Consider the following 27,166-nt stretch of genomic DNA (forward strand, 5'->3'; position numbering starts at 1 on the left):
GTGGAGCCAAGTAATGAAATCATTGTATGTTTGCTACATAACTGATGAACTGCAACACTGATAATCTTATTAAAATAAACTAAATCCTCTATATAGAGCTGCTTTATATATGAAATTGAATTTGTTTAATAATTAGCATTTCCACATTTATTATATGAATATTTCACCCAAAAATGAAAAAAAAATTCTGTAACCAAAGTTTGTAACCAGGCTGTTTTGAGATACCATTGACTTTCATGGTATTTTTTTTCATATTCTGAAAGTCAATAGTGACCAAAACAGCCTGGTCACAAAAACCTTTTTCAAAATATCTTCCTTTGTGTAATGCAGAACATAGAAATTCACACAGGTTTGGAACTACTCAAGGGTAAGTAAATGATGACACATTTTTTCATTTTTGTGCAAACTGTTTCTTTAAACTTCTTTTAAAACTTAAGCTTCTCAGCGAAAACAAAACATCCTTCTAATGACGTTCATGCATTCAAAATTGTGTTCGAAATATTCACAAAACGTTAGAACACACACACACACACACACACACACACACACACACACACACACACACACACACACACACACACACACACACACACACACACACACACACACACACACACACACACACACACCATTAAAAATAAATAAATAAATAAATCACTTATTTTTCTACTGAAACGTTCCATTTAGACATGTTTTAAAAATGTCACTATACTTGTTTAAGAACTTTGGGAGGCCATTTAAAAGTAACATTCCCACAAGGTTTCCAAAACGAAAAACAAAAGGTTATTTGCATAGCCAAGATTTTTTTAAACATTAAGAAACATGAACATTTTGTGTTCAGAGAATATTAAACAGTTTTCAGAACATTCGCAAATGTAGTGTTTACTTTGTAATGCTAATTTACTTAGCATTATGATGAGGTTTGCATTATGCATTGCATTATGTGTTCTGTGCAAGTTGTTTAAATCTTTACTAGTATGGCTATTTTTCTTCATAACTTCATCCTTACCTAGGCTATCAAAATGCAGTCTGAGCGTTTGCATAAAGCGAATGTGTCTGACAAACTTGTTTGAAAATATACATATGTGAATCTCAAAGCTTATTATTTAGTGCAACCCATTCAGACTAATGTGAGATCAATGGACAGTCTAAGTTTAAAACCCGGTTTGCTGTAAACCTGTTTGAAAAGTGTGCCAAAAGTTTTGAGTCTGTCATTGGCTCCCTGTGACCATCCGGGTACTGCAGCACAGCCAACCTATGAGGCCAAAGACACCAATATGGCGGAGGTAAGCTGGATAGCTGGAAAAAGTATTCGATTTTAAATCCATTTCTTTAACGATTTACTGGGATAGCCGTGGTTTTCGTTGATATATATGCGTAAAATAAATCCTGATGTATATACGCGCCGGGGTTGTTAGTAATAATTGTGTGAAACCGACGATAGTAAACCGGTTTAAATGAAGAGTGATCTATCAGGATCGGAAAGGCCTCTGAATCTCATCCCCGTTAGCTCACAGGAAAAAAACAAACAAGAAATCGTCGCCTGTAATTGATACGTTACACGATATAAATATCGTTTGCATGACGCATTTTATTTTCCAGGCTTTATCCTGTTTTAATCGAACGCACTCTGGCTATTAACTTGCAGGAAAGGTTTTGTTTATGGTGCTAGTCGATGGGTTTTTACAGTGTTAAGAGATGATGACAACATTCGGATAGAGATGATGGCTGTTTGGTTTTTGTCATTGGTGCAATTTTATGAGGACAGTTTTTAAAAGGGACACCGGCTTGTATTTGCATTGATGTACAATTAGTGTCATGGGTTTTACTTTTAATGTTTGCACGCAGACGGCGTAAAATGCACTGTTCATTCGGTTTTATGTTTTCTGACGCTCTTCATTGCACTGTAATGTTGCTTGCATAAAGTGAAAGCCTATCTCTCCCTTTTTTCTTTTTCTTTATATCTGTCTGCACAGGCTTCCTTTGGGAGTTCGAGCCCTGGTAGGCCTCATTTAATTTTTTTTTTTTAATTTAATTTTTATTATCAGTATTGTTGTTATTATTATTTATTATTTATTATCATAATTGATCTTAATTGTATTGCAAATAGTAGTTGACCAAACAGTTTTTTTGTTCAATAGACAATGCTTGATTCATATAAGGATATGCAGAAATGTAATTCATACAATAAATATAGTAATCTACATTAAAATGTGCATGTGCCAACGTGAAGTGTTTTTTTTTTCTTCTCATAACATGTTCATTAAGTGTTGTACTAAAATCAGTCAATAATTCCCCCCCAAGTTGGCTCATTGTCTTCAGAGGATCATGACTTTGATCCAACCGCTGAGATGTTAATTCACGAGTATGACGATGAGAGAACTTTGGAGGAGGAAGAGCTTTTGGAGGGAGAGAAGAATTTCAGTGCAGAATTGTCAGACCTGGAGAGGGTAATGTGCTTTCATAACAATCCGCTATTTCTTCATTGAAAACTGTATGCATCATGTTGCAATCTCTGGATAATAAGGGCAATATTTCTGCTTTGTGACACTTCTTTTTTTTTTTCTTCATTTGGATAGGAGGGGAACATGCCGATCGAGGAGTTGTTGGCTATGTATCGTTATGAAGCGTCAGTCAGTACGGGGGCGGGATCTAGCATGGACAGTTCCTCTGTTGAACTAGCTGATGATCTGCCTGACATGACCCTGGATAAGGTAATTGACATGATTTTGCCTCAGTGCCAGGGGAAATTGTCAACAAAAATTCACTAATTGTGTTCTGTTGCAGGAGGAGATAGCAAAAGATCTCTTGTCAGGAGATTATGAGGAGGAGACCCAGTCGTCTGCTGATGATCTGACCCCTTCTGTCACCTCCCACGAGGCCACAGACTTCTTCCCTAGAACACTCAGATGTAAGAAGACTCATTACACTCTTTTACTAGTACAGTTTATGTGATTTTACATAACATTGAACTATTCATGGTTACTTTCTGAACAAGTTTGAATAATCTTCATTTATTTTTAGTTCTGTCAAATTAAAAAGTAATGTAATATTTGAAGTACCTGTAACGTGACCCCTTTAGGCATGTTTTTATCCCTTTTAAATGTATGTGCTAATGTATTTAACAAATGTAATTTTGTATAAAATTTTCTAGCCAACGCAACATATGATGGTGACAAAGAATCTGAAGGGGAGGAGGACGGTGTAAGTAGTGAAGATTCTAGAAAGGTTAGTCTCGTTATCCTTGACACTGATTTTTGACATTGTCTTAATACATGGAGATTAATTCTTGAACATACACACACACACACACACACATGTATGTGTATTTGTACATTAATTAGAAAATTGAATGTGAAATTAGTGTAATATAAAAGTATATTTAAAAACGTTAATGTAAGGTGGGGCTAATCGTGATTGATTTTAGGAAAATGTGATTTTTTATATATATATATATATATATATATATATATATATATATATATATATATATATATATATACTATACTGTTCACTTGGGTTTTATTTAGTTCGGGGGTTTTTTTATGCAATATTACTGTAATTTCCAGCAGTCTTCACTTGAACCTTATGATATTATACTTACATGCTTAGTATAATAGGATTTAGCGCTTTCTTCAGAAATTACAAATGTTTTCTGTCACTTTTGATCAATATAATGCATCATTGCCGATTAAAAGCTTGTAAAGAAATTAAATGAAATATGAGTTGATTTTGAATTGTTTTTGCTCTAAAACACAGGAAATAATGGTCGGATCTCAGTATCAAGCAGAAGTTCCACTGGGGGTTAGCCACTATAATGATGATGAAAAAGGTACGTTTCATTTAAATCGTTTAGTGTGACTTTCAATTGAAATTCTGTAACTTAAAAATAATTGCAATAACCGTAACTGACCATTTTTAATATGTGTTGTTTAAAGTGTACGAGGAGGAAGATCAGCTGCTGTGGTGTCCTGACATGCTGTCAGAGTGTAAAGTGAAAGACTACCTCAGAGAAGCGCTGTCACAGCCTACAGATGACAGTACAGAAAATTCCACACCTGAACACATACGAGATAACGAACAGGTCTGCGCTCTCTAAATACTTTCATTAATTAATATAATTAATGTGGAAATAATTTGCCCATGTGAAAGATTTAATTGGATTTTTTTTTTCCCTGTGACCTCCTTTCTAGGCCTTGTTTGAGCTTTTGAAATGTAATTACGACACCCGTGAGGCACTGACGCGATACCGCAGTAATGTGAAGACTTTGAAAGGTAGGCCGTTCGGTGTGCTACCAGCTTGAAATATTTCTTGTCCCCGTAAAGTCATAAAGGTTCACTTCTTTATCTTCTTTCGACAGAAGAATCCCCACCGTGGTCGGAGGAAGAATGTAGAAACTTTGAACATGCGCTGCAGATTTATGAGAAAAACTTCCATCTCATTCAGAAACACAAGGCAAGTTACACACTTCACCTTAATCTTGTTCGTCTCGTGAAAGTCTGTATCCTCATTGTTGTTTTTCTTTTCAGGTGCAGACCCGGACTGTGGCAGAATGTGTGGCTTTTTACTATATGTGGAAAAAGTCTGAACGTTTTGATTACTTTGCTCAGCAGAACCGATTTGGTAAAAAGAAGTACAGTTGTTACCCCGGTGTGACGTAAGTAATGGGATGAACGATAATTGGTCCTCGTGCCTGTTTAGATTGAAGTGCTGGTCTAGAGTGTGTTGTCTTCCTCTGCAGAGACCTGATGGACAGGCTGGTGGACGAGGCGGAGGGTCTGGCTGTGGACAGCTCGTCATCGGTGTGTTCAGCAGGAGCCGGGGGACGGATGGAGGCATCGGCGGAGCAACAGCTTGGCCTGCTGAACTCCATCACTGCCAGTGACCTCACAGGTGAGCCCAGCTGCCGCAGTAGTCTGGATTCATGAAGAAATGATTCTTACGAACAAGGGCTGCGTTTAGTCATCGTATTTAGTCAACATGAAATGGATCAAAATGAGTGGTTTTTAAAACCAATCCCAATGATTCAGAGTCGACTCTTTCTTTTGATAGAGCCTTTAACACCCTTTCAGACTTAAAACTCTGCAGCACGTTTTAATTCACTTAGAGCTTTGTTACACACACAAACATTGATCACTTTATTTAACCAAAAAATGTTTTGTAGTAACCACTTTTAACGAATATCTGCAAGATTTTCTTCATCATGCATCGCTGTTTTTCCATAACTCCATAATTTCTTTCTTTCCACCTTTTTGTTCTCGCAGCCATAAGCAACAGCGTAGCAACTGTGTGCAATGGTCCAGGAGACATAAGCTGTTTAGACTCCCCGTACTTCCCCCCTCTGGAGAGTTTACACCGAGGAGCCCTAAACCATGACGATCAACTCAGCTATGCCACAAACGGAGACGGCGGCTGCCTCAACATGCTGGATTCTGGCTTCTACCGCTCAGACCTGGGCCAGATCAGCGTGTGCAGCACCAAAGACTGCGAACGGCCCTCCAAGAGGCTCAAGATGGGCCTTTCGGAGTCCTTCATCAACGACGTGTCTGTTTCTAACCTGGACTTCGAGGGCAGACGTGCGCATCGCATTACTGGCGCCACGATGGCGGTGTCAGTCACAGACTTCAGCAGCATAGGGAGCAGCGAAACTAACGGTTTTCTCGGCTCTCATTCACGACACCACCAACACACTGCACTTCAGTCCGACTGACTGTCTTCTGACATCCAGACACTCGTTCATCTGCTCACTGACTATTAGTTCTTTTTTTAAATTAAAAAAATATCTATATATAAATATATGAATATACTTTTCGGTCGTATTTTTTTTCTTTTTGTTTTTGTAATATGACATCAGTGATGTCTTTATTGTACAGAGCTAAGAAATCTTGATTTCTCAAGAGTTAAAATAGCCATTTATTTTTCTGGTCCTTCAGATATTTAATATCCTTTTTTTTGTCTTCGGTGATACACAGTTAAACCTAAATGCTGGAGCAGAGAGCCGTGATCTCTTACTGTACTCATCTCGACACCTGCATCGTTAAGTTTCACTGTCTCACAAAGTCGTTGCTGCCACCGAAACTGCATTTTTCGTTGTCGATGTTTTAAGATTTTTCATGTATACGTGTTTGTTTCAAAACTTGGTACTTTTTTCAGTGTTTACACCACCCAAGATAGACTAAGCCTTGGGAAATGTAGCATTTTGTATATCAGGAAACCGGCTTTTGTAATTAAAAATACTGATTTCTTTGAAGCAAAAGACAAAAAAAAAAAAACAGAGCACTTCTAGTTGCTTAGATGTTTTGGCCTCTTTTTTTTTTTTTTTTGAGATATCCATGTTTTTTACTATCTAAATTTTGGATCTTGTTATTGGTTGGTGTTCAGGTTAGGATGTTTTTAAGTGTAAGCTTTAAACTCAATTTATTGTGGTAAACTGAACATTTAATTTATTATTTTTTTCGGGGGGGTTGGGGGTTTGATTGATTGTTTTCTTTTTTCCACTTTTTGTATTCTGCTTAATTCTCAAGTAGCATGACCGAAATTAACACAGATTGAATCTTTTCAACTGCGCACTGTAAAAAAAAAAAAAAAAAAAAAAAAAAAAAAGTACATTTTTCCAGTCCCCAAGCATTCTTTTTGACCAAGATTTGGCATTTAAATAATAATGTAAGCTTCGATATCATTTATATTAGACAGATTGGCTCTATAGGGCAGTCATCTGCACTTGTCAGTATTAATTGTGTATAAATATTAGACCGTGAGAAGTGATGTTTAGGATTCCCCTTTAAGCTTAAAAGCTATTTAAATACTACTCATTACTATCGCAGGTTATTTTTTTATTTATTATTATTATTATTTTTTTTTACAAATCATCAGTAACTTCTGCTGGTGCTCTAAACTGCAGGCGCTTTAGTACCGATTAAACCAGTATTACTTTTTATTTTCAGCTATGCATTATATATTTTTTGTAGCCGCCAGGGGTACTGAGAACACCTGAATGTTAATTGAGCTAATTGCTAATCACTCTTTACCTCTATTTATGTTAAACTCTATGTCTTAAGTTCTTTGCCAGTGTTGTATATTGTATGCATGAAGCAGATTGGACTCTTGTTGATTCTTTTGACATATTTCAAGCTGATTAATATTAATTGCCAAAAAGCAGTCAACATGCCGCACTGTATCAAAACCGATACTGCCTCTGAGCTCGGGTCCTTCGTGCTATTTGCATTTTAAAACAACTTACCATAGAATTAATTTGTATACTAAAAGCCCTGACTTAGATTAGGGTAATGCAGAATGCTGAAAAATGTCTCGTTTATGGCAATAATATGTAGATATGTATAGATCGTTGCACTTCTGTAAGTCTTACGATATTCATAGCTTTTCATCTTTGTTTTGTTTGCTGCAGTAAGAGACGTAAAAAGATGCATGCTGATTTTATTTTTTGAGAGAGAGATGGAAAATTGTAGAAATGGAAATAATTTATGGACGCTCCCATTTAAACCCATTTGTTCATCTCTTTGCTCAGTAGATTGAGGAGTTTCATTTGTTCACCGTGATTCTTACTCTTAAAACTTAACGGCTGCTATTAGTAATGTGAAGAGTCTATTTTCTATTGAATGCACTGCAGATCCAACTATAAGTTGAGTTGAAAGTCACGTGCATCTACATTTGTTAATACATCGAGAAGTACTTGTTAGTAGCATGTGTGGAGCTGCGAATACAGACGGCGATCAAAATGAATCCGTAGGTGGCATTATTCCTTCACGGGGGTTAGAAAGCACTACAAAGAGTTTATCTCTGTCAGACTTTTTTTGTTCGAAATGTTTTCAGTATCCGTACATCCAGAACTTTATCATGCTCCACATACAACAAATGTAGTACTTGGTGCTCATATAAAAAAGTTTTTATTTTCATACTTTTAAGTGTCTGTGCTCCTACTATTATGTATTAGTACTTTTTATAAATGATACATTGAATTTCGGCTTTGCTGAAGTACATTTATCCCAAATATTTGCAGATTGTTTCAATTTAAAGACAAACTAAAATAACAGAATGTACAGGTTGTTTTGACCTATAGAAGTAAACATTTTACAGCTTAAAAATATTGAGAGAAGTTTGGTAAATTGTCCTCAGTGGATTTGGATGGTGTGTGTGTGTGTTTTATATATTTAATTTAGAATTTTAAAGGAATTATTAAATAGAGGTTTTCACATTCAACAATGGAGGGGAGGACTGTGGTAAAAATTTGTGAATAAAACCAACAAATCCTATAGATGTATATCCATATATACAGACAATCATAACAATTACAGAATTATTCAGATATCTCTATTGTTTATAAAATATGTACATATAATTGTATTGCTTTTTGTTTGGTTTTTTCATTATTTTGTATTTTTGTTGTACTTTATTACTTGGTGTAAAAAGCTCCAGAAATAAAAGCTCTGGAAACAAACGTGTGGTAGTTTGACTGAAAATAACATGACACCCCACTTCTGTATAAAAGTGGTCTAGTATTCTATTCTAAACACGGCCAAATAAAAGCAAGAAAAAAAAAATTGAAACAAGCTTTCAAAAATTTGTAAATATTTTAATTGTTCAGTTTCACGATCCATAACGATTTATTTTGTTTAGACCTGTAGAATATGCTGGCACTCAGATAAGTGCTTTTCTCTGAATCCAGAACATATAATACAATGGAGGAGGAAATTCATAAACTCTGATGGTCAGTAGAGGTGCTGGCTAGCGTAGCCAGTAAACATTAAATAACTGATGGACTGAAGAATAACAAAGCAAAGAGTTCTGCATTTTAATGTAAATACAGAGCACCTAAAGGATGAAATGATGAAAACCAAGCACAGGCTTTACAGTGGTTAAATAATACGTATGTACAATTAAACTGATTTAATTAGTTTGGTTTGCTGTAAAACGTATTATAAACTCCTCATACTGAAAAAAAAAAAAAAAAAAAAAAAAAGTCGTCAGGCAACTGATTTTCATAAAGTCTGATTAGATCAGACAACGGTCACTCTGGCCCACCACGCTGAAAAAGAGAAAGAAAACCATCAATAGTTTGTCCATGTTCATGCCCACTTTTTGTATACTACTCTTGATAGTCATCATTTTGTATCTTTAGCTAAAGAACAGTTTTACAGAGTATTTTATTAAAACCCAATATGTTCTTTGCCGTCATTTCAAACTATAGTGAACGCCAACCTGGATGTAGTCCATTTCATCTAACGCAAGGGTTCTTCTGCGGTATTTGTGAGGGAGATCTTTAACTACATCAATGCTGTCAGGAGTGCCGGGCAGTCGGCTGACGGGTCCCGGGGGTCTGGGTGGAGGTGATATTGACGCTGTAGGTGGAGGTGTGGACGGGGAGAGCTGTGGGAGACTGGCTGCAAGCACCTTTAGTGCCTCTTGTACTGGAAATACAACACATGGAAAATATGTGAGCCAGCTTTAATGTTTGCAACCGTGATCATCGGTTGTCGTCTTAATTTTACTGCACTTTCTATTATTTAAAATTACATATTTCCCAGAATAACGTATTATTTAAATTTAGATGACGTTTGTTACTAACCATTCGGCCTAGGGCCGGCCTTCCGATCTGGAAATTTAATTAAAGGTGCATGAGGTCGCACAACCTGCAAATGAATGAATCTGATGAGAACAGTAAAACAAAGCAGTTGTGCACAATTAACTTGTCTACAAGAATTCTTAAGGTTTAACAAGATGCATTGAAGACTTTTGATCCTTTAAGAGTTGTTTAAGATAATAAAGAGTAATATTTAAAAACACAACAAATATCTGGTAGTGAGCTCAGGGGAAGAGAAGAGGAAAAGAAAAAAAAACTAAATTTTTAAGAAAAAAATAAATTGTCTTCCTACCCCACTGACAGATATTTGTTCTTGTTTTAATCATAAACCCATGTCATTATTTTCAGAAAACCAGCCTTTATATCTTTTTTTTTTTTTTTTTTTAGATTTAAGTACATTCGGATATTTGTTTACGACACCAAGACATAACACTTATTTATTTATTTATTTTTTTACAATATATGCAACATTCAAAGCAATGACAAAAGCAATTTGTATGACTTTCTGCTGTGATTCGATGCGTTTTAATGCTTTAAATATTGGAAAGGTGAATTAAAACTCTAAGCCTCAATTAACCCGCAGAAACCCTGTATATATGCTTCAACAACCATAAAAGAGACTGCATTTAATTGTATTTATTGTACTCAATGCTTAGTGTGCATTAAATATTTACAGGAAAGAAATATAAAGAGAAGATACTTGGGTTTGCTCACAAGGGCATCTGGGAAATCAATATGTTTTGGTGAAGTAAAGACACTTAAAATCAAAATGATGAAATATTTGGCGGATAAGTGAACATCGTTTCACCAATGCACCCATATGAACGAGATGTCACAACACAATATAGTGTACAAGCAGAACCGACTGTTTACCTGCACGACCCGACTGGCAGCTGCCATCTTGCCACTCACTTTGCTTCCCATGACGACATCCGAATACTGCTTCCGGTTCAGACACAGACGACACCGCAACTGAATGCTAACAACCTGAAGAGGGCGCGGTTGTATTATAACTCCGAAGCCGCGGATCGGTTCTTTCGAACTGTTCGTTTAAACTTAACAATTAACTCGAATCCTTCAGACCGATTCTACAAACAGACTCGACTGATTTGCTGAAAAGAATCGACCTAAAACGTTTTGGTCGCTTCTGCTTTTAGATCTGGCAACCGGACGAGGGCATGCAAGGACTATCATAAATGACAATGATTGCTTAATTGTTGCATTGTTTAGTTAGAAACAAACGTTACATTTACTGATAAAGTGTGTATAGAGTGTAGAGCAGAGAAGCGGTCGTTTTACTGAATCACACGGAATGGACATGAAACAGGCTGTCAATTCATGCACACATACATGCGAATTTATCTAATTAACTTTGACATCATGCATCAATAATATATTACTGCAAGCAAAACGCAAAATTACTTTAGTGTACAATAGCTCGTCCTGCTAACATTAATCACAAGTGGTTCTGCCTTTAAAAAAAAGGTCTATCGTTACGTTTCAAATCTACAGACCCGCGCATTATAATAAGCACAATAAACATACAGTCTTACCAACGAGACGCTATCTAGTATTGTATTGTAACGTTATTTTCCCATGTTGACCTCCGAAACCCACTAAACACTGTGCTGATAGTGGCCTGTCACGGCCAACCCTTTATTTCTGCTCATGCTTAGGTTGATGCAGGTGGGCGGGGGTTCGTGGATCACCATGGTCACGTGTCTGTCACGTGACGCCACTTCCTGGCGGCAGATTCAGACGGGTTCGAAGTCGCGCGGGTTGGAGGCCTACGATAAATAGAAATATTGGTAAACAAAAGCAGTAACAGAAAGCGACGGTAAGTGAAGCGGAAAGCTGTTGAAATACGCTTACTTGGTTGGTGTAGTTTTAAAAAGTCCTTATAAGTTATTGTGAACAGCTGGGAAGCCAATAATATTCATCGGTTATACGGTGCGAGAACATTGGTCCTAATCAAAGCTCATTTGACAGCTATTATAGATGCTTTCACCCTCTGTTATTATAATCAGTTATATATTAGTGTATCGTAAACCCTCAACAGAAATGTTAATTATTTTTTTTCCTTCACAGATACACAATTATGATGAGTCTCGGTCATCATGATGAACCCTCAGATATTGATCCTGCTGAAATGAACAACATTGTTCCAGATACAGCATCAGCTTCTGATGGGGTGACACCCACACGTTTATTAAAGTGATTTTCCAATATTTGATTATTTATTTGTTTAATCTTTATACACAGAGCACTACATACATGTATGATATACATGATATGTAATACATAAGTATAACTGTACTCAGTGTGTTTCTTGTATGTCTTATTTTTTCTCTCCTCAAGAATGAAAGAAATAATGGAAAATCAGTGTTTTGAAATGAATGTTAAAGTCAGCATGGGTAAGCTTAAATTTACACATTAATGAACAATGCATACTAATACTTAACGTTATGCTAATTGCAGTGTTTGTTTTTAAGGAAAACATAAAGAGTCCTGTGAAGCTGATGCAGACCTGTACGTTTGGTTTAATTTATGAATATGCCTGTCTATATACTGTATGTTGTTAAATAACCTGACGTTCATGTTTTTAAAAAAATGCATAGATCCAAGTATGAAAGTGAAATAGAGCAGGCAAGACTCTCATATTTCAACAAAACACTGGTGTTGAACAGGTAAAGATGCTGAAGTATTTTGCATAATTTTTTTTCTTTTTGCAATCCAATGTCCTTTTTGTGATCAAAGCGATTCTGTTTTCATGTAGAATGCAGATATGGAACGTCATCACTGAAAAGATGATTCAGAATGATGCAGATGCTGAGTGAGTGAATCCTAATTTAAAGAAGTGTGATCTATGTAGGTCTATGTAACTGTAATGTCTTTCATCGTACAGGGCACTGACAGAATTGACCCACCAGAACACTGAACTCTGTGAAAAGACCATGAAAATTTTAAAGGTAGGACATTGCCTGCTCTGCCATATTTTTGTTAGAGAGAACATTTCCATTTTATGAGTAATTCAATCTCTGAACAATTTTATTGCCATATGTCACTTAATTGCTGATCTTTTTTCCAGGAAACACGAGAGCTTCAGGACCAGATCACAGATATCCAAAAGGAAAGACTCGGTACTTACTATTTTAATCATAAAGATTTTTTAGATTTTTGCAGTTTCTGAGAAAAATAAAATCTCATTCCTGTTTTCTTAGACCTAAAAGGACAAATCAAGAAAAAAATGCAGGAGATAAATGAGTTGAAACAGGTAAAGGAGAACCAAGGAGAAGTTCAACAGAGAGCTAAGGAAAGAGCTGAAGCAGTCCTACAGAAATACCAGAAGGTCACCACCATTTTACAAAATGTGTTGCGGGTATGAAGTCCTAAACACGTCTCAGTGTTTGCTTGTGTACTTATTCTATTTTACCTTGCTGTCTATTTATTTCGAAACACCGCACGTTGAACCTCTTTGTCATAAAAATCTTGCTTTTTAGGGAATAATACTGGCCAGTAAAGTCAACTGGAGGGATGATCCGAAATTGAGGGACATTGCAATGGGACTAGAAAACATTCCCAACTAACTAAAGGCCTGTTTGAACACAGTTCTCCAATTAATGTGTGTATACTTCACCTGTAAATGTGCTCACTGTTACCATGTTATGTGTAATGTATATTTAAGCTTTTTATGACAGCTCATTTGTTTTACAATTCTGAAAGTAAGAAATGAACTGCATTTAACCAATAAATTTACTTTTTAAAATAAAGTTCAGACTGATCCTTTAATAAAGCTGATGTGTAACCACTTTCACTACCAGTTTTATTTCTGTAATGCCACGCATCTGAAAGAAATGGGTTATTCAACAAGTAGAACTGCCAGTTCCACTCAGAATCAATCCATTAGCCATTAATGTCAATTATATATAAAAAGAAAGACATTGTTTGCAGAATACCACCAAGAACATGAAAGAACATTTGATTTTGATGACATGGCAACAAAACTTCTATAAAGTATTTTATTTTCCAGTCACTTTAAGTGAAAGGTTTTAATACAGACATAAAAAATACAGACACGATTTAATAAAGTTCTAGCAGGAGGAAAGGTAAATTGTATCATATTTTCACCACCTGTCCTGCTATACATGGACTCATTCTCTTTCCCTCCATCAGCACAGGGTTTGGCTGAATGAGCATCCTTCCATAAGTCCCGCCCACCTGTCCTTTAGTGAGACGACCAGGATTGACACACACACAGCCAATCACATCCTAACACATAATACAAAATAGTTTTTCCAGTCAGAACTGAAATGGCATTTTATTTGGCATAAACATGTGCAGAAATGTGAGTGATTTACCTTGATGAAATACCGGAGCTCTGAAGGAACAATAAGAACATCAGGTGTGAGGTTCATTTGGCAGACCTGCTGAAACCTGTCATAATCCATGTTGACTTCCTCCGCAGGAGGATAGAGAGGATAGTAGCTAAAAGAACAATGGAAGAAGATCACGGGTAAACAACAGTTTACTATTAATCTAAACCGAGTTCATTTCATTTTGAAGATGAGAAAATAATATGCTCTACCTTCTCTGGGTCAACATGTGTTTCATGATCCGTGAGAAACGTTCTGTGCCTGTGCCACTGCAAAAAAACCCCAAAACTAAACAAATACAATTTAACAATTACACAATAAATCAGTGCTTCTGCTGACTCATTTCTTTGAACATTATTAAATAATGCAAGTTCAGATGTCAGCTGTTTTCATGAAATAATTACTAGCTGATTCAACAGTACTACCTGCTGATCTCTTCGGCTCCCATATGAAACAGAATGTCTGTAGAGGTCAGGCCAAATGTCACATTACCAATGAGGAGCGTGCAGGGGTCAGGAGCTAAGGTCACCCGCTAGTGGTAGAAAATGCATACATGAACAACAAGAGTAGACATAGAAATGGTTTAATTATTCAGTTTAAGCATTAAGTCCGTTTAAATAAAACCATGTCTTTCTAATTAAGTTTGCCCTGAATCACACAAATAGATAAAATATTAATCACTAGCACTTAAAAATAAATAGGACGGCCAATTAGACTCGAAGCATTTAGCTAATCATCTCACCGCTGAATCATCTTTGCTGAGGTTGGTCAGGTTGAAAGGTGGTTGAGGATAAATGTAATTATGATGGGCATCCCTCTGAGATGGCACAAACACTAACCTGCATCCTGATCTATAATAAAAGAATGCATTGAAAACTCAAGAGTTGCATATTGTGAGCATATTGAAGAAGAAATGATATACACACCCTTTGGTTCCTTCTACTATGATGTCCACACATCTTTTGAAGATGTTTCCAAATGCTTCGGTTACCTGGTTTTTCTGATTAAAAAGGTGGAACATCAAGTGGTTAGATCTGTGGCCACAATGAAACATGCTAATACAAAAAACAAAAATGAACAAAACCTGGGTTTACCTCAATCTGCTCATGTTTGGAATCGACAAAAGGACCAAACTATAAGACAAAGAGTCAAAAATGGCAGATTTAAATAAACTGTATTAAAATGTCCCCCTAAAAGCAGTCAAACTTAAGATGAAGAGGTAAATATACCTACCAGAATGCACACATCAGGACGATCTTTATTGATGATAGTAATGAGGTCAATCAGAGGGTCATAGGTCATACTGTCAGAGGGGGTGAACGGTCCACAAGCCATCATGACCATCACAGACTCAGACACTGAAAAAATGTGTTATGAAGGGTTTAATATGAGCATTGATCTCAACAGTGAAGTTAATACATTTTTACAAATCTTACCCTCGTCCATTTCTTGTTTCACTTCAGAAGGACAGTAAAAAGGCAGGGGAATACCCTGGTGGTGATCACAGAGTAAATATCATAATTCAAAAAGGTAACAAATTCTGACTTAACCCAAACAGATTTAACTTCATTAAAAAAAATTTATTAAAAAGTGACAATTGTGAGAGATACCTCGTATAGTTTGGTAGCAACAAACTTCTCTCCAGAAGGATTCATACCTTCCATCACAACAACCTAAAGAAGAGAATAATATAATGTTGCTCATATAGATAATAATATACGCCAAATACACTGCATAATTTAAAAAATGGGGGGAGGATACATCCCCTCATACATAATGTTTGTAAAAAATGTTAAGTGAGTTACTAATAATTTTGGTTCATGAAAATTATATGGAATATAAATAATAAATATTACAGGATAAATAAAGCTAAATACAAACATAGAAGAGAAAGAAAAAATGTGCATCAAATAATAAGTGTGTATCTCACCTGTCCAGGAAAAAGAGAGAACTCTTTGAGCTCAGACAGATCCACAGGAACCTGTCTGCCCCCCTGTTCCTGTCCGGCCTCCAGCAGCACAGACTGGGCATTGAGCTTGCCATTACTATCACAGCACACTTGCCCCAGTACTGTGACGCTATCCTGCAAGAAAAATAGCTAGTTAAAATGACAGATATTTTCCTTTTTTTTTTATCCCTTCAAAAACAGAATTATTTAAACTCTTTACTTTTAATGTCCCATTAATGTCTATGCTTCTACCTGAACTGGTAATGAAACCGGAGAGAATTCCTCTATGTTAAAATGACTTCGCAGTTCCTCTCCGAGTTCTTCAATCTTTTCGGTCAAAACTACAAACAAGACAGAGAACATAAGGCAGTCCGTATGTTTCAGGCAACACAAACACAAATCTACATCCTGCCATGCAGGTAGAATGGTTGCAGTAACTGAGGAAGAGTCAATGCACATCTGGAAAAGAACAAGAACGTGGCCTCACCGTCCCGCACATCTCTCAGTCTCTGGAACATGTATTTGTAGCTGCTAATGAGTGAATTCTCTCCTTCTAGCATCTCGACCCTCACAGCACTCTGTCCTTTACCAGTCCAGCGAGGACCCTGCACCGCCCCAAACGAAGAAACCACCTCTCCTCGCCCACCACGCATGCCGTACTTTTGAGAAGGGGTTGCACTACACAAACACATAACAAGACTTTACATTTATACAATTGATAAGATCTGGAATTTTTGAGTTAAAAAATGTGTTCCCTCACGAAGACCTCATATTTAAATCTGTATAAATGTATGATGATTTTGTTACCTTGGTGAGAAGCTGGCAGGTGACAGCAACAGACTGGGACTGGTGAGTCGAGCCACACCTCTCTTGGACTGAGGATGTTCTGGGGTGGTCAGCGCTCGCTTCTGAGAGCCCTGCAGTAATACAGTGAGAAGAATACATTTACATTTGTGCTTTCTTACCAATCCAGTTATCAAAAAAAAAAAATTTCAGTATACTGAAAATGACAGATGAAATAAATAATTTGGGTCTACTTTTAAGAAGCATTTTCTATCCACCCATCTAGATTTTTATCAAGTGTCCCATATTAATCTGTTTCCCAATTGTTCTTACTTTGGCAGGTGTTGAATAGGAGTCTAACAAGCTCTCCTCTTCCTCTTCTGCTCGGATTCTGTTTGACTCTGTTAAGAAAATTACTTGCATTTATACTAAAAAAAACAAATAAACACGTAAAAACTGTCTCAGATTCAACCCAGTGATGGGCTGAGTGGTAAGGATACAGCTCCTGGATAGAGTTTATGTCTCTTGTCTTGTTAAACTGGCTTCCCTTTGATGAGCCTTTAGGCTTTTTCTTCTTCAGTATCTGTAAGGAGTACACAAATTAAGCAGAGCTAAGGCATCTCTTGAGATCTTAGAGCATTTGTGTTGCGGTTATCATGTTTTGCACTCTAACGCATACTAACTTCATGTTCAAACTGGTCCAGATTATCAAGAGTGAGAGGTAGCTGGCCTCTACTGGAGCTGAAAGCAAACCACTCACACACAATCTCTTCCCCCTTCAGCCTGTGGCACAAACACTGTTCCAACACTACAAAAGACAGATATTACAGCATATGACCATTGCAAGAGTGTTACATATACATATAAATTTATACACACACATATATAAATAATAGACGTCCGGCTCCTCGCGGTGCATTAGGACAATATAGACACACGTCATCTTCCAGGCAGATTTGTAAAATCTTTAGTTGATGGAATCATCTTAATTAATTATTAATATCTTCTTATATATATATATATATATATATATATATATATATATATATATATACACACACACACACACACAATGCTTTGGCTCTGGACAATTTCATATATTTCACTTATATACATTTCTAAGGGTGCCGATAATTTTGCATGCACTGGTGAAAAAAAAACATGTATTGCATCACAAGAGTTTCTGCCCATTTTCAATTGTTTTACTTTTTTACAATTTATGTGTATTTTTTGAAAAGAGCAACAATTAAAAAAAATTCCCAGCCACCTTTGCTCATATTTACCAAAGTTGGTGGAGGACAGTGTATACACACATGTACATAATCGAATACATTTATCATATCATAATATGTTACCATAAAAAAATAAGCTTGACGTTTACTTTTATCCACTGTGTCATCGTTGAAGGCGATGTAGAAAGTGTCCAGTTCAGATTTGATGTCCTCTGCAGTGACTGATGCCATTGTTATTGTGTCCACTGATGTTTAAACACGAAGAATCTGCAATTTAAGAACAAAAGCAATACGTTTCCTGTTCCGAGCGACAGATTTCATCAGTCGGAATTGTATCTGAGAGAAACACTAATGTAACAGAGTTCAGCTAAGTAAGACACTGATCCAGCGCTAAAAGCAATAACATATTTTGCTTTCTAAATACTATTTTATTTAGCGGAAGATAAAACGCGAAATAAAAAACAGTTTCTTTAACACATATTACACAGCAATGTGTAAGATTACCTTATATTTTGAAATAAAAATCAGCTGTCATATTCCTCAGTCTTTGCATCGCGTTCGGATTGCCGCGAAAAAGAACCCGCAAAACAGCACTGAAAGGTCACTTCCGGTTCCGCCACGCGTCCCCCAGAACGCCAGAGGGAGCTGATTTCCATCCGATCAGCTGATAGAAACTCAAGGAACTAAAGCGAGCAGTTTTTGCACGTGTTTATGAGACAGTAAACGCATTATACATTTGTACTGTAAATTCCACAGCTTGGATCTTAAACATTACTTATTAAAATGCCGAAGGTTAAAGCTGAGAAAAAATCTCGACAACACCAGGAGGTGAGGAGTCAAGGTAGGTTACGCTCATTTAGTTTTTTTTGTACTGAACGCTTTGTGACTTAAGAAAACGAAATCTGTTTTTTACCTGAACATAAGGAATATTTGTATTTGTACTGTGACATCATTTATGACTGTCTGTTTCTGATCTGTTTCAGGAATTATGTTCAATACTGGTATTGGTCAACATATTTTAAAAAATCCATTGGTTGTCAACGGCATCATAGAAAAGGTCGGTAATGTGGATGTTGACATTTTCTGTCAAAATTTCGATTTCATATCTATAATACAGCTTCCTGTATGTGTCACTGTACTGAAACATAATAATAATCCGTGTGTTAAATAAACACAAAATGTCTTTCCAGGCAGCATTACGACCAACAGATGTGGTTCTGGAAGTTGGTCCTGGAACTGGTAACATGACCGTCAAACTTCTGGAGAAAGCCAAGAAAGTAAATAAGATGCATTGAATCTTTACTCCAAGATTTTAAGTAGCAATTCATGGACTTATATTTATAAATCCCCCCCTCAAACAATTGTATTTACTGTAATACAAAGGTGGTTGCATGTGAGTTGGACACCAGGCTTGTTGCCGAGCTTCAAAAAAGAGTCCAGTGCACGTGAGTGTTTTTTCATACACCTTTATTGCCACTGTTGTCAAGATTGAATATAATATCAGTTTGATTGAAAATCTATTTTCAATGCAGGCCAATGCAGAACAAGCTTCAGATCCTAATAGGAGATGTCCTCAAGACAGAGCTCCCCTTTTTTGATGTCTGTGTGGCTAACTTGCCATATCAGGTATTGGTTCAGAGATTTGTTTCTCCTTGGTATCTGTAGATCTGTCTTCAGAGTTAATAGCAACACTTCACAACGAGGTCCTGTTAGTTAATGCTTTAACATTCAACAACACATGTCCTCCAGTTTGTTTTAACATGAGTTATTGTAACAAACTTTCTTTTTTTTGTTTTTCTTGTTCCTATGAGCTCAGGTCCAATAGATAACATTAACAGATTTGGATTTATAATGTGCCGTATTTGTAAAAGTTGAAATGAACAGTAACTTAGATGAACTTTAGAAGCATTCGTCATGTTAATGTGGTTTACAAAGTCTTAGCAAATCACTGGTATTCACATTGAGATTTTTTTTTTCTAGATATCATCGCCTTTTGTATTCAAGCTGTTACTTCACCGGCCGTTTTTTAGGTAAGAAATTGTTTTTTTTTTCAGGCTGGTTCTGTAAACGCGATTGTAGAATAGAGTAAACAAACTACTGTTTCACTCTTTAAAATGAAAGATACTTGAGTTTTTCTCCCATTATACCGTCTACGATTTTATAAAACCAGTTAAAACCCACTGCGTTACAACGGATAATAATAATAATGACTTTTTAAGTTTTGTATTTGTTTTGTCGGTAGGTGCGCCGTGCTAATGTTCCAGAGGGAATTTGCCATGCGGTTGGTGGCTAAACCTGGAGACAAGCTGTACTGCAGACTGTCCATCAACACGCAGCTCCTAGCCCGCGTGGACCACCTCATGAAGGTCTGTGCCCGTTCGGATTCATTTAATGCATCCTCATTCTAATTCATACGTGAAATCTTTACACTAAAATGTTACGCTTATGAAGGTGGGGAAGAACAATTTCAGACCACCTCCGAAAGTAGAGTCCAGCGTGGTGAGGATAGAGCCCAAAAACCCTCCACCTCCTATCAACTTCCAGGTAAGTGGCCTTAATTAAAGTGTGCATGCTGACTTTGCAGTTATGTAATCTTGTAAACTTCCACGTTTTTATAGGAATGGGATGGTCTTGTCAGAATTGCATTTGTCCGAAAGAATAAAACGCTCAGCGCTGCCTTCAAGTAAGACATCCCTAAATGGTGTTTTGCTGAGCGATCAATAATAACGAATTTAATAAGCTGGCCAGTTATGATATGGAATTTATCTTTTATTTTTTTAATGCAGGTCTGCCGCGGTTGAACAGTTATTGGAGAAGAACTACAGAATCCATTGCTCCGTGCACAACATAGTGAGTCGGCTTTACTTTGACATTTTAAATGTACTTGACTCTATTATATTAATAGCTTTTGAAAGTCTTAGTTCACCCTTCCACAAATTAAGGCAGAAAGTCATGAATTCTTTGTCATAGCATTAGATTAGAAATTGTCTTCTTTAGTATTTTTGCAATGTACAAAAACAGCCTCAAATCTAGTTTGATTTAATTGAGATGCAAAATGAACACAGTTCAAGTCTGTTTTCTGAGAAATTGAGCAAAATGAAGCGCTTATGAGTAAAACATAAACAAATGTGTCTCAATAAGGAATGAAAAGTATTTTTTTTCTGAGCCCATTTGCAGATATTTTGTCTTGTTTTAATCTTTAACTCACTTAGTTTTTTTTTGTTTTTTTTTAACAATTTCTCAGAAAGGAAGGCATATTATCTTACCATATGCCATTTTGCTTCTCAAGGAAATGCATCATGATTTAAGATTTAGATATCACAGGAAACAAGACAAAAATTGAGGAAGAAACTATTTTGCTTTGAAGGTAGAATAAAAGTTATTCACGTTTTCTTTACACTGTATGTTTTGTAGAAGGGAGAAAAAATATATTTAGAGAACATATTGACGTGTTGGTTCATTCCTTTTTATATTTTCTTTATTTGGATTAAATGGTTTTGGAAAGTCTTTGATTTGCCCTCTTAAAGCCTGCAGAAACTCTTCTTTAATATATATTTGGAATTGTATCGCAGGAAATACAACAGGATTTCAACATTGCTCAGAAAATCGAAGGCATCCTTCAAGAGTCAAAGTTTAACGACAAAAGGGCACGTTCTATGGATATAGATGATTTCATGGTGTAAGTATCAAGCACTTTTCTTCATTAAAAAATTTAGTTTTAGTTTTGAGGTTTGTTCATCAAGCATCTTTTCTGCATCTGTATTTCATGGCAGGCTTCTTCATGCATTCAACTCTGCTGGGATACACTTCTCCTAAGACTTAAGAGACCGTGAACAGAGCTGACAGGAAGTGATGTCACAGGCTTATCCTATTTTGTTGATGCTATGCGAAGAAAGTATTGGTATTTCTTTTCAATGGACATGCAATGGGACAACTAATAACTAATGTCTTTCCTGAATCAGGAAGTATTTACAAACTTCATTCAGAGTTCAAAAACGAAGCCTTATTCATACTCTTCAAAAAGAAGTTTTGAAGAGGACGTATGTATTTACAACCTATGTCTGTGCTCACTCTGCAGTGCAGAATATTAAAGTTTATCCTCATCAGTCTCGGCACTGCACATACAACATACTATCCCTCCATTGTGTACTGCTCAATATTAAACTGTCAAACTGAAAAATTTTTACAATAATGTTCATTTGGTAAACCTTAATGTATGTATCAGGTTTTTACAGCATTTTGTGTCTAGCTAAAAATTATTAATATTCTACCAATGGTGAGGGCGAGTGTGTAAGCATTGTTTAAACATAACAGCTCATTTTGAAACGGGTAATTCAACTATTCTCAAATTAATTTAAGGCATGTTTAAGGATAAGCTGTACAAGGCCAATAAAACCATTGAAAAAGGTTTTGTTAAAACTTAAGAATTTCAAAATCAAAAGCAGGCTCTGCATATAAATGAAAAGAAACTGGGGAAAACGTTAGTTTTGTTGCTCGCATACACTGTGTGAGACTTTGAACTGTTCAAAGACGCCGAACAGCTTGAAATTGTTGTGCTGTGAAGCAGAGTTTCAGATCCTCCTAATGTTTTGATGCGGGAGGAAAACGAAAAAGACTGAAATCTGAACTTGAGAAAAGTTGCTTTGATGCAACCGTTCTGCAGTAAAAAGGATTATGGGTACATTTGAGCTGATCCGACCCATTTAAACCAGTCTTTTTTTTTTTCTTTCAGCAAAGTGCATTCTCTGTTCTTTCATTAAAATGTTAAATAATGGTGGTCATTCACATGAATTACATTTAAACGAGTGTACAATTGTTTAAGTAGTTCTTAGAATAAATGGTTATTGTTCCTCTGGTGGTTTCTGTGAGCTACTAGCTGTTTGTTGTTACATTATTTGGCCACTAGATGGCTCTCAAGTACCGTTAAAAATATTTTATATGAAGCACTACGTACATAAAGGCTAATAGCGAGTGCATGACTAAAGAAAGCAAAAAGGGTAAATGAGAACAATGTTGTTTTTAATGAATAAAATGAAAATAAAAACTTGCTTGATAAAATGATAAATTCTGCATGTTTTCCTCTTCAACAAGGTGGCTCATTTCACTCCTACCAACACCAAAATGTCACTGAGCTGAAGTTTCTTACCTTAGTATTGACAGATCCAGCTCTATTGATTGATAGCAGGCAGCACTTGTATATTCTGGGGTGAAGTGTCTTGCTCTATGGGGAACAGGAAGGAATTGATTTAAGAGTTGGAGCTCCACGGGTGCACAACCTCACATGAGTGACAATGGCCTCTACTGTCAATCAACATTAGAGTTTGTGTTGACTGCCTCATGGAGCTCAGAGATACATTTTTGAAATTTCACTTTTTCATATTGTTTTTTTGTTCTTTTTTACATTACCATTCAAATGTTTGGGGTCGTTAGTCTTCTAATGCTACCTAGGCTGCATTTGTAATATAGTGTATTATACATAGTAAAGACAGTAGGCTAATATTGTATAATATTACAGGGTTTTTTTTCAAATAAATTGATTCATGTGATGGCAAAGCTGAATTTTCAGCATCATTAGGCCTATTCCAATCTTCGGTGTCACATGATCCTTCAGAAATCACTTTAATTTGTTGATAAGATGTGCTACAAACATTTATTATTGTTATACTTGAAATAACAATAAAGCTCTTTCTGACTTCTGATCGACGCTTAAAGCAGTTCCGCTGATTAACATTTTTGTTAAAATCACTATTAATTTCTTAATACTGATACTTAATACCGGTAAAGGCGACTCATTCCTCATTTGATTATTTTTTTAGATTTTTTGTGATGCATTAACAGAGATGTTGGATAGATTTAGAAATGTTATGAACGTTTAGAAACTCACACACTAACTCTCGACACTCCTCACAAATCACACATTTTAAAGCGATGCATAATACATGAAATTAAGAAGCACACACATTTATGTTTGACATTTCCTGAGCTAAATGTCACCTGAACAGGTGTATCTTCCAATGCAGGACGTCCTGCAGTGCAACTCAGCTTTTTTTTTTTTTTTTTTTTTTTTTTGCATCACACCTGCTCATTTAAACCGATCCCTCTCTAACAGTTTCACAACATAACGCTTTATCTTGCGGCAGATGTGACCGAATCGTCTGAGAAGCCTTTACAGCAAAACGCTTTCAGCATTAGTATTACAAACTTTCCGGCTGAGTCACAAGCGCTCAATTATCCTTGCGCAGACTCTCCGTTTTCCGCTTGGCTCCTGAAGTCATGATGAAAATTATTAATTGGGCTTTAGGTGTGAATCCCTCACACGCTGCCCGGATACTGTCCTAGTTTTCCTGTATACGCAGGTTCTTGCCAGTCGCTGAGCCTCAGGCCTGCTGATAGAATCGAGATTAGAAATTCAAATGTCTTACTTCTTTGAAGTAAAGCAAGCGAGCTTTTGAGTCTGGCACCCGGAGGACATGCCAACACAGTCTACACATTGATCCTGCGAAATGTGTTTGACTTTGAAATTTATTTATTTATCTATCTTTCTACTGTATCTGGTTCTTTCTCCCTATTAAATTGTTCACTTGGGGCAGACGCTTAGATTCTCTTGATCACTCTCTGTGATACAGAATAAAAGAGAAGGCACTGGGAAATATCTGACCTGTGGTTCAAGCATCACTCTCTGCACGGCTCGATTAATCTGATGTTTCAAAGTCACTCTTGCTTTCCATTGTAGTTGTAGAAGTTCTTCTTGCCTTCACTGACCTCTGTGTTGCAATGAATGCAGTGGCCGATTCCGATTGGCTGGCTGCAGCAGACCGTGGGGGTGTCCCATAAATACTCACTGTAGCATTTAGCTGCTGTCAGAGTCAATGGTGCGAGACGATCCTAACGACCCCCAGACACTGAGGCCGTGATAAGCTAATCTTAAAAAGGACTCCATCAATGGGAAGGTCACGATGAGGATCTCATCACAGTATTGAATTTGTTAGCTGGCTTTGATGATTTATTCTATCACTTTGGGATCCATTGTAGATTTTGCATTTTAGATGTGTAAAATGTGCTTTTGCAAATCTGCGGTAGTGTATCATTCATTCATTTAGCCAGCATTTGAGGTAGTCAGAGTCCCAAAGCACGTTTGAATTATTATTAGGGTGGAAAGGACAGGAACCGACGAGGAGGAGATGCTGTAAAAGTAATTATTATTTGTTTTCTACAGAGGAATGACTTTATAGGATTAGAATGAAATCAGGATCAGTAAATGATGACAGGATTTCAATTTTGCGGTGTACTGTTGATTTTCAGAGAATAAATAAAATAGCAAGTTATTTGCAAATCACTTTCTTGTTTAGGTGTTTTACTAGAAACCGTCAAAAATTATGATTAAGACAATATTATTTTGCGGTAAATGAAATGATAAACACACGATAAATGGATGTACACTTCTATGTTCATAATTTTTCCAATTAAAATATTACCTTCAAGCTAGATTTTCACAGTATTTATCAACAGTATTTTGCCTGCAAATATAACCAAGTTATTATCTGATAATCAAGATATGAAAACAAGTCTATGTAACTGCTTTTCAAGTAAATATATTTTTATTCAAACACACAACTCACAGAAGCCTAATTAAAAACTCATCAAGAAGTCTTTTTTGCAGTATACCGAGGTAATTTCTTTTTCTAAATATTTCATTTTTTTTATATTTAATGCTGTTGACGTTGCTCCCTTGTTAATTGAATGTGATCTCACACCAGACCTTTGAATTAGTGATACCCCAGTGACAAGTTCATTTCTAAAGAGCTTTCATACTGATGATTAGGCCCGTGACTGTCTGCCTTCTCTTCATATATTTCCTCTCCCGCTCACTCAGACTAACGGATGCTTGAAATGCACGCCGTGGATGTACATTGAGGTATTCCCTGCGTGCTCAGTGGGACATGGCACAGGAGCGCGGCTGGGGTCTGACCTGGGCCCCCCTGTCGGATATTGATGTCTGCAGATGTTCACATACAGAAAGGGCAGCCTCATCCCCTCCTGCTCCTGATAAATCATATAAGGGAGGGATTCACACTGCATTATTGATGGTCCGCAGGGAGGGATGAGAGAGGGCTTACTAGAGAAAGAGAGAGAGAGAGAGAGAGAGAGAGAAAAAAATGCTGTTCAGCCTTTTCAGCTGCCCAAGGTTAGCCAGACACCAGTTAAGAGATCCTGACAGGTGTGTGTGTGTGTGTGTGTGTGTGTGTATGTGTGTTAGTGAGAGAAAGATTTTCCCCATGGGAGACGATGATCTGGAGTTTCTGAGAGCCAGCCTTGCTGTGACAGGCCTCTCCACAGCAACCTGTCAGGGCAGCCCCTTTCAAGCAGGTTTGAGGGATGTCATGAGGCTGTGGCATGGCGGCCTTTCGGAGGGGGAGGGAGAGAGAAAGACAGATTGAATGGAGAGCCGTATTTCCTGCGCTCGCCCCGCTGACTATAACAGGCGTGGATTTTATGAGGCTGTGAAGCTCAATCAGTTAGCGCACACTCCGTGAAAAGAGTGTTTTTTTGTACGCGGTCTCATGCATTCTGAAACTTTCATTTTCATAATTTAAACATCAGTGCCCTTTAGGCGCATGAAGGAACTCGGGCATTGTTTGGAATAGCATACTAACATATTTTATTTCTGCACTGTTTTTGTATCGAACATAAAATGTGCAAATGTGCATTGAATGCATTGTGCATGACACAGTGCGCCGCCTGGAACATTGGAGCCCATAATGCACTGTGCTCAGCTCGACCTCACCTTTCCAGTACATAAAGTACATACAACTACAATCTCTTTTTTAACTCTGAATATTCGATCAGTCTGACAAAAGGTACGAAATGTAATGGCGATTCAAAATGGAAACTGATTATTTATTTTAAGAAGGGGGTGATGACAAAAATTAAACATTATGAGGTCACATGACAACCACTTGAAAATTTTGTAGAAAGTCTGTTTTGGGTCAATGTCAATGGGGATTCAAAACAGTCTGGGTACAAATTTTATTATATCCTTCTTAGTGTTCGGAATAACAAAGAAATTCATACAGGTTTGGAGCTTCTCAAGGGTGAGTAAATGATGAATTTCCATTTTTGGATTAACTATTTCTTTAAGCCTTGTCTCTTTTGAACAGTCTGTTGATGATAAGTAACTTTGAACCAACAAGTCAACTAACTTTCATTAGAATATTAGTACACTGTCTGATT

At 36.7% G+C, this 27,166-nt stretch overlaps 5 protein-coding genes across 7 annotated transcripts; 3 read left to right on the plus strand and 2 right to left on the minus strand.

The window, feature by feature from the left end:
- Positions 1-1,202: 1,202 nt before the first annotated feature.
- On the plus strand, positions 1,203-6,286 carry mier3b (mesoderm induction early response 1, family member 3 b). Of its 2 annotated transcripts, none has more exons than XM_043246673.1 (13): positions 1,203-1,286; positions 1,977-2,001; positions 2,305-2,450; positions 2,580-2,714; positions 2,788-2,911; positions 3,155-3,228; positions 3,760-3,832; positions 3,939-4,084; positions 4,194-4,275; positions 4,362-4,456; positions 4,531-4,658; positions 4,743-4,894; positions 5,266-6,286. In XM_043246673.1, exons 1-13 carry the CDS (start codon positions 1,278-1,280, stop codon positions 5,709-5,711), a joined length of 1,635 nt encoding a protein of 544 aa, XP_043102608.1. In that variant the 5' UTR covers positions 1,203-1,277; the 3' UTR covers positions 5,712-6,286. The 2 variants fall into 2 exon arrangements, with proteins under 2 accessions (XP_043102608.1, XP_043102609.1); XM_043246674.1 differs by having other exon boundaries at positions 4,365-4,456.
- Positions 6,287-8,570: 2,284 nt separating this feature from the next.
- mrps36 (mitochondrial ribosomal protein S36) lies at positions 8,571-11,284 on the minus strand. Its single transcript, XM_043246677.1, has 5 exons — positions 11,153-11,284; positions 10,473-10,586; positions 9,585-9,648; positions 9,218-9,426; positions 8,571-9,044 (listed from the first exon to the last, which is right to left on the minus strand). Exons 2-5 carry the CDS (start codon positions 10,521-10,523, stop codon positions 9,027-9,029), a joined length of 342 nt encoding a protein of 113 aa, XP_043102612.1. The 5' UTR covers positions 10,524-10,586; positions 11,153-11,284; the 3' UTR covers positions 8,571-9,026.
- An 11-nt stretch (positions 11,285-11,295) lies between these two features.
- On the plus strand, positions 11,296-13,369 carry cenph (centromere protein H). The gene is made up of 10 exons (XM_043246676.1): positions 11,296-11,436; positions 11,688-11,813; positions 11,958-12,013; positions 12,092-12,128; positions 12,218-12,286; positions 12,376-12,432; positions 12,505-12,568; positions 12,688-12,739; positions 12,821-12,978; positions 13,100-13,369. The coding sequence occupies exons 2-10, from the start codon at positions 11,698-11,700 to the stop codon at positions 13,184-13,186; spliced, it is 696 nt and encodes a 231-aa protein (XP_043102611.1). The 5' UTR covers positions 11,296-11,436; positions 11,688-11,697; the 3' UTR covers positions 13,187-13,369.
- A 235-nt stretch (positions 13,370-13,604) lies between these two features.
- On the minus strand, positions 13,605-18,587 carry pola2 (polymerase (DNA directed), alpha 2). 2 transcript variants are annotated; one of them, XM_043246672.1, is made up of 19 exons: positions 18,440-18,587; positions 18,085-18,202; positions 17,387-17,511; positions 17,204-17,286; positions 17,037-17,094; positions 16,728-16,837; positions 16,408-16,598; positions 16,173-16,261; positions 15,903-16,055; positions 15,583-15,645; positions 15,409-15,463; positions 15,206-15,330; positions 15,067-15,105; positions 14,899-14,972; positions 14,715-14,823; positions 14,398-14,504; positions 14,185-14,241; positions 13,958-14,084; positions 13,605-13,868 (listed from the first exon to the last, which is right to left on the minus strand). In XM_043246672.1, the coding sequence occupies exons 2-19, from the start codon at positions 18,164-18,166 to the stop codon at positions 13,716-13,718; spliced, it is 1,800 nt and encodes a 599-aa protein (XP_043102607.1). In that variant the 5' UTR covers positions 18,167-18,202; positions 18,440-18,587; the 3' UTR covers positions 13,605-13,715. The 2 variants fall into 2 exon arrangements, 1 of the variants encoding a protein (XP_043102607.1); XR_006251592.1 differs by having other exon boundaries at positions 13,727-13,868; positions 14,185-14,260.
- Position 18,588: 1 nt separating this feature from the next.
- dimt1l (DIM1 dimethyladenosine transferase 1-like (S. cerevisiae)) lies at positions 18,589-22,785 on the plus strand. The gene is made up of 12 exons (XM_043246675.1): positions 18,589-18,776; positions 18,919-18,992; positions 19,126-19,212; positions 19,319-19,380; positions 19,468-19,561; positions 19,916-19,965; positions 20,178-20,301; positions 20,387-20,479; positions 20,554-20,618; positions 20,722-20,785; positions 21,508-21,614; positions 21,709-22,785. The coding sequence occupies exons 1-12, from the start codon at positions 18,719-18,721 to the stop codon at positions 21,749-21,751; spliced, it is 921 nt and encodes a 306-aa protein (XP_043102610.1). The 5' UTR covers positions 18,589-18,718; the 3' UTR covers positions 21,752-22,785.
- Positions 22,786-27,166: the final 4,381 nt, after the last annotated feature.

This window comes from Puntigrus tetrazona, chromosome 8 (genome assembly GCF_018831695.1).
Source record: "Puntigrus tetrazona isolate hp1 chromosome 8, ASM1883169v1, whole genome shotgun sequence".
Taxonomy (NCBI): domain Eukaryota; kingdom Metazoa; phylum Chordata; class Actinopteri; order Cypriniformes; family Cyprinidae; genus Puntigrus; species Puntigrus tetrazona.